This window comes from Leopardus geoffroyi, chromosome B3, assembly GCF_018350155.1.
Source record: "Leopardus geoffroyi isolate Oge1 chromosome B3, O.geoffroyi_Oge1_pat1.0, whole genome shotgun sequence".
NCBI lineage: Eukaryota > Metazoa > Chordata > Mammalia > Carnivora > Felidae > Leopardus > Leopardus geoffroyi.
Genome location: NC_059337.1, coordinates 106,990,785 through 107,002,862, shown reverse-complemented (window position 1 = coordinate 107,002,862; position 12,078 = coordinate 106,990,785). Strand labels below are relative to the sequence as shown.

General features: G+C 34.6%; 1 protein-coding gene and 1 long non-coding RNA gene across 14 annotated transcripts in view; one reads left to right on the top strand and one right to left on the bottom strand.

Annotated features, from left to right (window-relative positions):
- Positions 1-12,078, bottom strand: part of LRRC9 (leucine rich repeat containing 9) — a 119,509-nt gene that overhangs the window by 9,258 nt on the left and 98,173 nt on the right. For 5 of the 7 annotated variants that reach the window (XM_045451138.1, XM_045451134.1, XM_045451136.1 and 2 more), the window contains 2 exons: positions 5,831-5,971; positions 798-942 (listed from right to left, as the gene is read on the bottom strand). In XM_045451138.1, coding sequence (XP_045307094.1) covers positions 798-942; positions 5,831-5,971 — 286 coding nt within the window. Of the gene's footprint in view, positions 1-797; positions 943-4,133; positions 5,537-5,830; positions 5,972-6,587; positions 6,718-12,078 lie in introns of those variants that run through there. The other 2 variants (XR_006705055.1, XM_045451139.1) reach the window with 2 other exon arrangements.
- LOC123583932 overlaps positions 1-12,078 on the top strand; it is a 100,363-nt gene that overhangs the window by 26,250 nt on the left and 62,035 nt on the right. For 6 of the 7 annotated variants that reach the window (XR_006705059.1, XR_006705062.1, XR_006705058.1 and 3 more), the window contains one exon: positions 1,149-1,209. This is a non-coding gene — a long non-coding RNA (uncharacterized LOC123583932). Of the gene's footprint in view, positions 1-1,148; positions 1,210-7,754; positions 7,791-12,078 lie in introns of those variants that run through there. The other variant, XR_006705061.1, reaches the window with a different exon arrangement.

Below are 12,078 nucleotides of genomic sequence, written 5' to 3'. Positions count from 1 at the left end.
GGGTTTCTTTTAACTGAGTTTCTTCTTGAAATAATCACACAGAAAATATACTCTTCTTGGTAGGCTCTTAGATCATTTTATAAATTCATGATGTTCGATTTTATTGCCACCAGTGGTCCCAAGCAAAGTGGAATGTTACAGGGAATGGAAGAGGTGAGCCCTGAGAGGAGTGGCTATCCCCACTTTCACCAACAAGATAGCCAGTGAAGATATGGAATTAGGGAATAGGTTTGATCTAAGCCTGAATTAAAATGTGTGTAATAGAAGGATACATTTCCATGCCCTGTCCTTTTAATATACTCCCTCCTTTCGAGCTGTACCTCTTGAAACTTTTCTCTAGTATTAGCTGCATGCTTTACTTGTGGTTTCAAGGATAAAATCCGATCTTCTCTTTGTACCCCAAGAGTCTGTTGTCACAGATATTTTTAAACCTCTGATTTCTACTTTTAGCAGGATGTACAAAAGAATTGGTTTTAGCAGCTATATGCTATGAAATACATAAAATGAAACAAAGCCTTTGAAAATACATAATTCAGAAAATAATTGTGTAAGTATCACAAAGTTCACATTACAAGCAAATGTTTAGTTACAAAATATTAGTAGTTGAACAAAACTCCCCAAAACTATAGACTCTAAAGTCAGAATGGCCACATGAAACTTGAACAAACATGCAATTTTAGGAAATGTAAATTTAAAAATGCAATTTTAAGTAGTATTAGAAGTCAAAGTGAGATTTTTGTTTCAAATGAAGTGTTTGTTTGCTTTTACGTTCATTCTGAAACTTTTTGTCAAAATACCTTCAGCTTCAGGAGTTAAAGTGAAGTCAGATCCCAAGTAATGGCTAAATCCACTAGGCAGAATTACATTTGTTATCTTCATGGGAGGAGCTTTCACTTGGCCAAATGACCCACCATCCATTAGACAGTTGGTAACAGGAATGAGCTACATAATAAAATAAAACCAGTTAAGAATGTCTCATTTCCAAAACTCAGATCAATAGATTTAGTCCTTACTGCAAGCCCCACTTGATAATTTAAAAATTTTTAGGTCAGGAGTTATATGCCTAAACTGAGTTGGTATGAGGCAGAAACTGAAACAGTCTTTTGAACCCTTAACCTCTCTCAGAACCTTATGTTCTGTCTTTTCAGATTGTACTGTACTCATCACTAGTATGACGGCATCTCCCTCTCTCCATAGGATCTCAATGAGGTAAGTGTAGAATTAAGAAAATTAGAATTAAACTTTTTCTCCTTTGTAACATTTCTTTTTTTTCTTTTTCTTCTTTTCTCTTCTCTTTCTTTTCTTTTCTTTTCTTTTTTCTTCTCTTTTCTTTTTTACTGAGCAGGAATTTCTAGATAGTAAGCATTATATCTTCAACATCTTTATAATCCTCATATTACCTCATCAGATGCCTTGCAGTTAATTAGTTTTTCAAAAACAAGTAAATAAATGGGGACTAAGAAAAGCATCTTATAACAATCACTTAATGAATGTGCTCTCTAAATGGTGTTTACATTTTAAGTTAGTTGAGGATTAAGAGGCTTTTAAAAGAATTTCAGGAATCAGCAAACAGAGGAGACAAGTATTTTAGGCTGGAGACTCTTGGTTTCCCTAGAAATTTATGCTTGCTCTGTCTTAAGACTGACCTTGTTTATACTTTTAAAAATATGAATTCTGAATATATGAGTCAACTTACTTAGAAATATAAGTGTTTGCCATTAGTGTAAAATGGCCAATTACCCTGTTTTAATAAGTGTCAACAAGAATGCAGCTTTGTAATGAGCACTAAAGTATCAGGCTTTTTACTAAAGATGCTCAGTCCCAAATTCCCTAACTAATTCCTTTTTAGAGTTTCTTCCCATCACTAATCTAGAATGTTGTCAAATTTTCTTCTGAAACCAAAAGGACCAAAATATTTTGGTTTAAAGGACAACTTTAGAGTTAATTATCTTTACTTGCTCTTAAAAAAGAAAGAACAGCAGTAACTGAAAGAAAAATGAATTAGACTGAAGTGATAAACTTGAAAAAGGATTGTTTTTGTGTCTTCTGAATAGCTAAAAGAAATGATGGCTCAATTTTATCCTAGCCATGAAAATAAACATTGTTATTGAATCTTAAAATAGATTTCTCTGGGGCACTTGGCTGGCTCAGTTAGAAGAGCGTGTGACTCTTGATCTTGGGGTCATGAGTTCAGGCCCTACATTGGCTGTAGAGATTAATTAAAAATAAATAAATACGGGTGCCTGGGTGGCTCGGTCGGTTAAACGTCGACTTTGGCTCAGGTCTCAATCTCACCATTTGTGGGTTCGAGCCCCGTGTCTGGCTCCGTGCTGACAGCTCAGAGCCTGGAATCTGCTTTGGATTCTGTCTCCTTCTCTCTCTGCCCCTCCCCCACGTGTGTGTGTGTGTGTGTGTGTGTGTGTGTGTGTGCTGTCTCTCTCTCAAAAATAAACATTATAAAATTTTAAAGATCTAAAAAAGGATTTTTCTAAAATAAAGACTTTGGATATCCCCCTTATTTTATTAACCATGTATAGACAAATCAAAAAATAATTTTTAATAAAATGCTTACATATAGAATAAGTGGAAAAATAATTAAGTTTTTTTATATGGCACTGATTCAAATGGCAAGAATACATGTCTAGATTCACTCAAGGCATATTAGCATATCATATATAGTAATGGGAAAAATCTGAGTTCACTATATGAGAAATAGAAAAGAATAACCAAGAAGCAAATCCTTTAGTAAAATACTTATCGACTAAAATTTGAGTTTGTGTATTTTTTCTGCTACATGAAACTAATAAAAAAATATATATGGAAATTAGGATCTTTAAAGTTCCTCTAAGTGATTTCTTTATATGTAATTTGGTGAATTTATATGTAATTTTTCAAATTAGCCAACATTACCTTAAAATACAATTTATAAATTGTAATGTGACAGTTTTTATAGTTCTCTCACCTGGAGCCCTCACATATGTGGTATGGGAGGCAGAATAGTGCCCCCTCCCAAAAAAAAAAAAGATGTCCACATTGAATTTCCAAAACCTGTGAATATATTACCTTATATGACAAAAGGGACTTTGCAGACATAATTACATTGGATTTTGAGGTGAGGAAATGATCTTTGATTATCTAGGTGGTCTCAGTACAATCACAAGAGTCCTTATAAGAAGGAGGGGAGTCAGGAGGGTCAGAGACAGAGAAGATGTACAGATGGAATCAGAAGTGGAAGTGATGCTATTGCTGGAAGAGGACCGTGAGCCAAGGAATGCAGATAACTTCCAGAAGTTTGAAAAGGCAAAGAACAAATTCTCTCCTTGAGCTCCAGAAGAAATATAGGAGTCACTGCCTGTGTTTAGCCCTGTAAGACCAGTTTTTGGACTTCTGACCTCTAGAATTATAAGATAATAAATTTGTGTTGTTTCAAGCCACTAAATTTGAGTAATTTATTACAGCAGCAGTGGGAAACTCAAGTTTCCTTTAGTTTTCCACTTCTGGAAGTAAGTAATGACTTGCTCCAGGAATATAAAATAGAGAGGGGAAAGGAGCCTTAGATCACTGACCTAAATTTTGATTATTTGCTCTCTTTTGAAAGACTAGGACCTGTGACAGTAATTTCAGTAGATCACATTAGATGGTGCTCTTTCTTAGTTAAGTCATACAAATTAGTAGCTAAGATTTGTTTTCACAAAGCATAATTTTTAGAATAATTTTTATAGATATAACCTACAAATGAACCACTTCCTTTGGCTATTGTAGTTAATACTTATTAACATTGTACAACTTTAAGTCTTGCAGGTCTCTGTGACTACTTTGACCTATAATAGAAGCTCCTTGGTCAACCAAAAAATGTCAAGGTTGATGAAAAAAATCAGGGAATAACTAAGAATTGTATATATAATTCATGTTTATTTTTTAGATTTATTTAAAAAAAATTTTAAGTTAATTTTATTTATTTTGAGAGAGAGAGAGAGAGAGCAAGCAGGGGAGGGACAGAGAGAGAGGGAAATAGAATCCCAAAATCCCAAATCCTCTCCACCATCAGCACAAAGCCCGATGCAGGGTTTGAATTCACAAACCATGAGATCATGACCTGAGCTGAAATCAAGAGTCGACTAAGCCACCCAGGCACCCCTATTTTTTAGTCATAAAACATAAATGTACATGAGCTCATGAATCTTGTGATGGCTAAGGCCTTTTCTGTAAGAGTCCCTTGATTGGTATTTTATCTCATTGTTCTTAGATAAAGCTATCCTTAATGTTTTGCCTACAACTTCCAGTTTTGGTTTCTTTAAAGTAGTAAGAATTTAAAGACATGTGGAGAAAATTTGAACACAAGAATTTTTAAAATAATTTTCCCACATATTGTGTTTGAATTTTTATAATTTTCTCCCATTTTTTACAAGATTTTCCTCCTAACCTATTTGACACTATTTGTGTGTGTGTGTGTGTGTGTGTGTGTGTGTGTGTGTGTGTGTGTGTGTGATTGATCTTTATCCAGATTTTCCAAAGTACCCTATTTTGGTTATCATAGAAATATACAAATAGTAATTTAAAATTTGCATTTATAGCATATCTGGCTTTTTAAGATAAAAGAACTGACATATAAGTTTTTGACAAAACAGCCAGCTCTTGATAAATGTGTAAATCTGCTGAAGGCAGAAGTGGGCTGGAGAAGAGCCTTCTAATATCAAACTTCCAGTGTGCTCTGGGAATCGATTTATTTTACAGAAGGGATGGAGAGTGCTGGGTAATCCATTGATTAAGTAAAAGCATCTATGGTAATCTTCTTTTCTTTTCAATATGAGTTTCAAAAGTGTTATTTGTTAACTGACTGATGTCCTTGCTCTCTGGCTTTCACTTACTTTAGAGGTTCACTTACCTTCTTAACTGCCCCACCCTAGTCTAGGTCTTCATAATCTCTAAAAGCCTCTTAACTGGTTTCCCTGCTTCCAGCCTCTTCTTTCTCAAATCTTGCAAAGGCACAGCTCTAATAAGGTTACTTCTTTGTTCAAAAACTATAGCTTTTCTGGGTTAAGTTTAGTCTTTGGAGGATGGTCATGAAGAATCCTGGTGGCCAAGGACAGAATTTCCTAATGGTATGCTTTGTGGCTTCTCTCTCTCAACTCTTTCATGTCATGGTCAGATACCTTTTTAGCGTTCATGGGTAAAAGGCACAATTATTCTGGCCGACAAGAAAGAAGCACACATCTCCCTTGTTAGATGAACTACATAGTCCAGAGTGTTGAGGTCAGAATTCCTTCCTTCCCTTCCTATGTGCTAAACTGAAAGAGTTTGTTAATTTCTGTTTATAGAAGTGATATGTCATAGTTTCTTACCTTCTAGCATTATCTCACATATTGAGCAAGAGGTACACAGATTTTATTTTATTTTATTTTTAATATTTATTTACTTTTGAGAGAGAAAGCAGGGAGGGGCAGAGAGAGAGGGAGACAGAGGATCTGAAGCAGGCTTCTTGCTGTCAGCCCAAAGTCCGACGTGGGCTTAAAGTCACAAACTGTGAGATCATGACCTGAGCCGAAATCAAGAGTTGGGCACTTAACCAACTGAGCCATCCAGGCACCCCAAGATTTTAAATAATTTTCTTTATATCAACCTACATTATTAGAAAAAGGAGCTTCCCTGGAATTTGCATGTATGTATATGCTCTATTCACCAGATCAAGATGCTTTTGATACTAATCACTAAAATAGATACTAAAATAGTCTACCAGAACATCATAGCCCAGATTTACCCAGTAAATTGGTTTTAATTTGTTAATAATGATATATTTTAAAAGGAAAAGTATAAATAATAGAAGTATTACCGAAGTTTTCTTTGCTTGTAGTTCAGAGAATTGAAATTCAGCTTTTGCCCTGTCATCTGAATTCACAGGTATTCCGTCTAACATCTGTAAGTTAGGCAGCCGAAATATGAGCATGTGGCGATGTAGTGTTTTTCTGCAAATCTGAATAAAGTTAAAAATAACCATGTATTTCTTAAAAAAACTTTTATTTCAAAGATTAACCTTTATAGAGAAAGAAATTTAACCTGGGCACCAAAAATGACAGATAATAGCTAATTTGTAGTGTTAGCTGATACAAATATGAGCTCCTTTTTTGAAAGATTTCTCAATTTCTTGTTATACTAAATGAAGATTAGAACTTTTTTGTTAACCAAGACTACCATTTAGACGTGTAGTCTCTTTTTAGAGCATATAATATTGTTCATTAACTACAGGCAATCTCAACTCATGAAGAGGATTATGCTATAAAAATTCATTTATGAGTAATTACTTTGAAACTTATATGGTATTTTCCCATAGGCACTGTCCAATTGAATTCAGTACACATCTGTTGGATTGTATAATCCATCCCTTCATAGTTTGTCAGCCTACTCTGAAAAATATTTGCATGTGTACATAAGAAGGTATATAGGAAGAGTTAACATAGTAGGCCTGAAACTGTTATCTTTAGAAAGGTCTGCTTGCAAGGATAGCTCTTGACTAGTTTTTGGTACTTGGATTTTGGAAGTGTTCCCACCATTCCTGATTAAAGGTAGTTCACTGTGCCTAGATTGCTTACCCAAATGATATGATTTATGGTCAACTTGCTTTCCTTCTGGGAGTCTGGAGTTTTGGTATGTGATGGGCATTGGGTACATATGTGACCAACTTCCAACAAAATTCTTGAATGCTAAGTGTAGTGGAATTTCCTGGGTAGAAACATAAACACATGTTGCTGCATTTTTGTTGCTGGGTGAAGAGTATGTACTATGTGACCCTTCTCTCCCTCATGGGAGAGAAAGAGCATAAGGAAGCCTACTTATCAATTCTCCAGACTCCACCTGTGTCTTTTTTCCTCATCACCTGGCTGTGAATCCTCACTATGTCATTTAATAAATTTTAGCCATGAGTTCAATGATATGCTAAGTCCCTTGAGTTCTTTTAGCAAATCTCTGAATGTGGGTGTGTTCTTGGGGGACTGACAGCAAAGAAAAAGTATATAGCACATCTTGTGATCATGAAGAAGAGATGAAAAGAGACAAATTTTCATCAAAGGGGAATGAATAAACAATCTGTTTTATTATTATTATTATTTTTTTTTTTGAGAGAGAGAGAGAAAGAGTGTGAGTGGGGGAGGAGGAGAAAGGTAAAGGGAGGAGACAGAATCTCAAGCAGGCTCCATGCCCAGTGTGGATCCTGAAGCAGGGCTCGCCCTCGAGACCTGAGCTGAAACAAGAGTTGGACGCTTAACTGACTGAACCACCCAGGCATGCCAACAATCTATTTTTTTCTAATGTAGTGTATATATATAATAGAGGTTTAAAAAATGAACCACATTATAGGCCAGAAAGAAAGTCTTATAAATACCAAAGAATGTATAGACTGTCTCCTCTGACCAAAACACAGTAACAGAAATAAATGACAAAGAGATAACAAAAAACACTTCATAGGTTTGAAATTCACACACAGACACACACACACACACACACACACACACACACACACACACACACCTCTCAATCATTCATGGAATAAAGAAGAAATCTTTTGGAGACTAGATTTTAAGAAATAAAGAACAGGAAAAATACTACATGTCAAAACTTTTAATATGCTGCTAAGCAGTGTTTTGAAACCTAAAAATGAACTAGACATCCTACTTAAGAATTTTTTTTAAAAGTAAATTCCCTTTTATTTTTTTAATTTTTTTTTAATTTTTTTTTTCAACGTTTATTTATTTTTGGGACAGAGAGAGACAGAGCATGAATGGGGGAGGGGCAGAGAGAGAGGGAGACACAGAATCAGAAACAGGCTCCAGGCTCTGAGCCATCAGCCCAGAGCCTGACGCGGGGCTCGAACTCCTGGACCGCGGACCGCGAGATCGTGACCTGGCTGAAGTCGGACGCTTAACCGACTGCACCACCCAGGCGCCCCCGTAAATTCCCTTTTAACAATATTTTTTCTTCTGATCTGTGAGCATGGGATTTTTTTTTTCATTTCATTGTGTCATCTTTAATTTCTTTCATCAGTGTTTTATAGTTTTCAGAGTACAGGTCTTTCATCTCTTTGGTTAGGTTTAGTCCTAGGCATCTTATTGTTTTTGGTGCAATTTTAAATGGGATAGATTCCTTAATTTCTCTTTGTGTTGCTTCAGTATTGGTGTATAGAAATGCAACAGATTTCTGTACATTGATTTTGTACCCTGCAACTTTCCTGAATTCATTTCACAGTTCTAGCAGTTTTTTGGTGGAGTTTTTCAGGTTTTCTATATGGAGTAGCATGTCATCAGCAAATAGTGAAAGTTTTACCTCTTCCTTGCTGATCTGGATTCCTCATTTCTTTTTGTTATCTGATTGCTGTGGCTAGGAAATCTAGTACTGTGTTAAATAACAGTGGTGAAAGTGGACATTCCTGTCTTGTTCTTGACCATAGAGGAAAAGCTCTCAGTATTTCCCCATTGAGGATGATATTGGGTGTGGGTTTTTCATAGATGGCCTTTATTACATTGAGGTATGTTACCTCTAAACCTACTTTGTGTCGGGTTTTTTTTTTATCATGAATGGATGTACTTTGTCAAATACTTTTTCTGTATCTATTGAAATGATCAGATGGTTCTTATCCTTTCTTTTATTAATGTGATGTATTTGCAAGTATTGAACCATCCTTGCAACCCAGGAATGAATCTCACTTGATGGTGAATTATTTTTTTTAACGTATTGTTGGATTTGGTTTGCTAGTACTTTGTTGAGGATATTTGCATCTATGTTTATCTCTGTTTATCAGAGATATTGGAGTGTAGTTCTTTTTTGTGTTTGGCATCTTTATCTGGTTTTGATATCTGGTCAGGGTAATGCTAACCTCAAAGAATAAATTTAGAAGTTTTCTTTTCTTTTGTATTTTTTGGAATAGTTTGAGAAGAATGGGTACTAACTCTTCTTTAAATGTTTGGTAGAATTCACCTGTGAAGCCATCTGATCCTGGACTTTTGTTGAAGTTTTTTGATTACTGAGTCAATGTCTTTGCTGGTTATTGGTCTGTCCAAATTTTCTATTTCTTCCTGTTTCACTTTTGGTAATTAATATGTTTCTAGAAATTTATTCATTTCTTCTAGGTTGTCCAATTTCTTGGCATACAATTTTTCATAATATTGTCTTATAATTATATTTCTGTGGTGTTTGTTGTCATTTTTCCTCTCTCATCTGTGACTTTATTTATTTGGGTCCTTTCTTTTTTCTTTTTGATGAGTCCGACTAGAGGTTTATCAATTTTATTAATTTTTTTCAAAGAACTACCTCCTGGTTTCATCGATATGTTCTATTATTTTTTTAGTTTCTATATCTTTTATTCTGCTCTAAACTTTATTTTTTCCTTCCTTCTGCTGGCTTTGAGCTTCATTTGTTGTTCTTTTTGTAGCTCCTTCAGTTTAAGGTTAAGTTGTTTATTTGAGATTCTTTTTTCTTGCTTCTTAAGGTAGACCTATGTTGCTATCTACTTCCCTCTTAGAACCACTTTTGCTGCATCCCAAAGATTTTGGACTATTATGTTGTCATTTTCATTTGTTTCCATGTATTTTTTAAATTTATTTTTTTATTTTCTGGTTGACCCACTCATTGTTTAGTAGCATGTTATTTAACTTCTATTTATTTGTGGTCTATCCAGATTTTTTTCTTGTGGTTGACTTCTAGTTTCATAATGTTGTGGTCAGAAAAGGTGCATGGTATAATTTTGATCTTCCTGAATTTGGTGAAGCCTGTTTTGTGGCCTAATATGTGATCTGTTCTGGAGAATGTTCCAGGTGCACTTGAAAAGAATCTGTATTCTGCTGTTTTAAGGTGGAATGTTCTGGATATATCTGTTAAGTTCATCAAGTCCTGTGTGTTATTATTCAAAACCATTGTTTTCTTGTTGATTTTCTGTTTAGATGATCATGTCCATTGATGTAAGTGGGATGTTAAAGTCCCCTACTATTATTGTATTATTATCAGCTAGTCCCTTTATGTTTGTTATTAATTGTTTTATGTAATTGAGTCCTCCCATGTTGGATGCATAAATATTTACAATTGTTATATCTTCTTATTGGATTATCCCCTTTATTATTATATAGTGCCCTTCTTTGTCTCTTGTTAAAATGTCTATAATAACCAAAGTAATATATGTTTTAATGCAAGTCGTATCAAAATACCAACAGCATTTTTTTACAGAGCTAGAACAAACAATCCTAAAATTTGTATGGAACCACAAAAGACATTTAAAAGCCCAAGAAATCTTGAAAAATAAAAGCAAAGCTAGAGGGATCACAATTTTGGACTTCAAGTTATATTACAAAGCTGTATTAATCAAAACAGTATGGTATCAGCATAAAAATAGACACATAGATCAATGGAACAGAACAGAAAACCTAGAAATGAACTCACAATAATATGGTTAATTAATCTACAACAAAGCAGGAAAGAATATCCCATGGAAAAAGACAGTCTTTTTAACAAATGGTTTGGGAAAACTTGACAGCTACATGCAAAAGAATGGAACTGGACCACTTTCTTACACCATACACAAAAATAAATTCAAAATGGATTAAAAACTTAAATGTGAGATCTGAAACAATAAGAATCCTAGAAGAGAACACAGGGCAGTAATTTATTTGACATTGGCCATAGCAACTTCTTTTTAGATATGTCTCTTGAGGCAAAGGAAACCAAAGCAAAAATAGACTAATGGGACTACATCAAAATGAAAAGCTTCTGCACAGCAAAGGAAACAACCAATAAAGCTGAAAGAGAACCTACTGAAGGGAGAAGATATTTGCAAATGACATATCCAATAAAGGGTTAGCATCCAAAATATATAGAGAAAGTGTAAAACTCAACACCCCAAAACAAAATAATCTTATTAAAAATGTGCAGAAGACACAAAAGACATTTTTCCAGAGAAGGCATATAGATGGCCAACAGGCACATGAAAAGATGCTGAATATCACTCATCATCAGGGACATGCAAATCAAAACCTGTCCTAGTGGCTAAAATCAACAACACAGGAAACAACGGATGTTGGTGAGGATGTGGAGAAAGGGGAACCCTCTTGCACTGTTGCTGGGAATGCAAACTGATGCAGCCCCTCTGGAAAACAGTATAGAGGTTCCTCAAAAAGTTAAAAATAGAACTACCTGATGATCCAACAATCACACTACTGGATATTTACCTAAAGAATACAGAAACACTAATTCAAAGGGATATATGCATCCTGATGTTTGCAGCAGCATCATGTACAATAGTCAAATTATGGAAACAGCCATCAATTGACTTATCAATTGATGAATGGATAAAGATGTCACACTACACACACACACACACACACACACACACACACACACACACACAGGAATATTACTCAGCCATAAAAAAGAATGAAATCTTGCTATTTGAAATGACATGGATGAACCTAGAGAGTATACTGTGAAGTGAAATAAGTCAGGCAGAGAAAGACAAATACCATATGATTTCACTCATCTGTGGAATTTAAGAAAAAAAAATGAGCAAAGGGGTAAAAAGAGAGAGAAGTAAAGCAAGAAACAGACTCTTAACTATAGAGAACAATCAGATGGTTACCAGAAGGGAGGTGGGTGGGGTAATGGGTTAAATAGGGGATGGGGATTAAGAAGTGCACTTGTAATGAGCATCAGGTTATGTATTTAAGTGTGGAATCACTACATTGTACAACTGCAACCACTATAACACTGTATGCCAACTAACTGGAAGTAAAATAAAAACTTAAAACAAGTAAAAGCTGAATCACAGAATCAGTATTATGCTAAAAATAGTTTTAATAATAATGTTAAAAATGTTTAAAAAAGTAAATTCCAAGAAACTGAAAGATGGAAACAAGGGTAGGACTTAGTGAAATAAAAAACAAATAAACCACTTGATAAATCCAAAACATGGTTCTTTGGAGATACTAATACGATAAACAAAATAAGTCTTAAGCAAGACTTATCAAGAATAAAAGAGAAAAAGTAAAAATCAACAAATTTAGGTATAAAAAAAGTGACAAAACATAAATATAGAGGACATTTTTA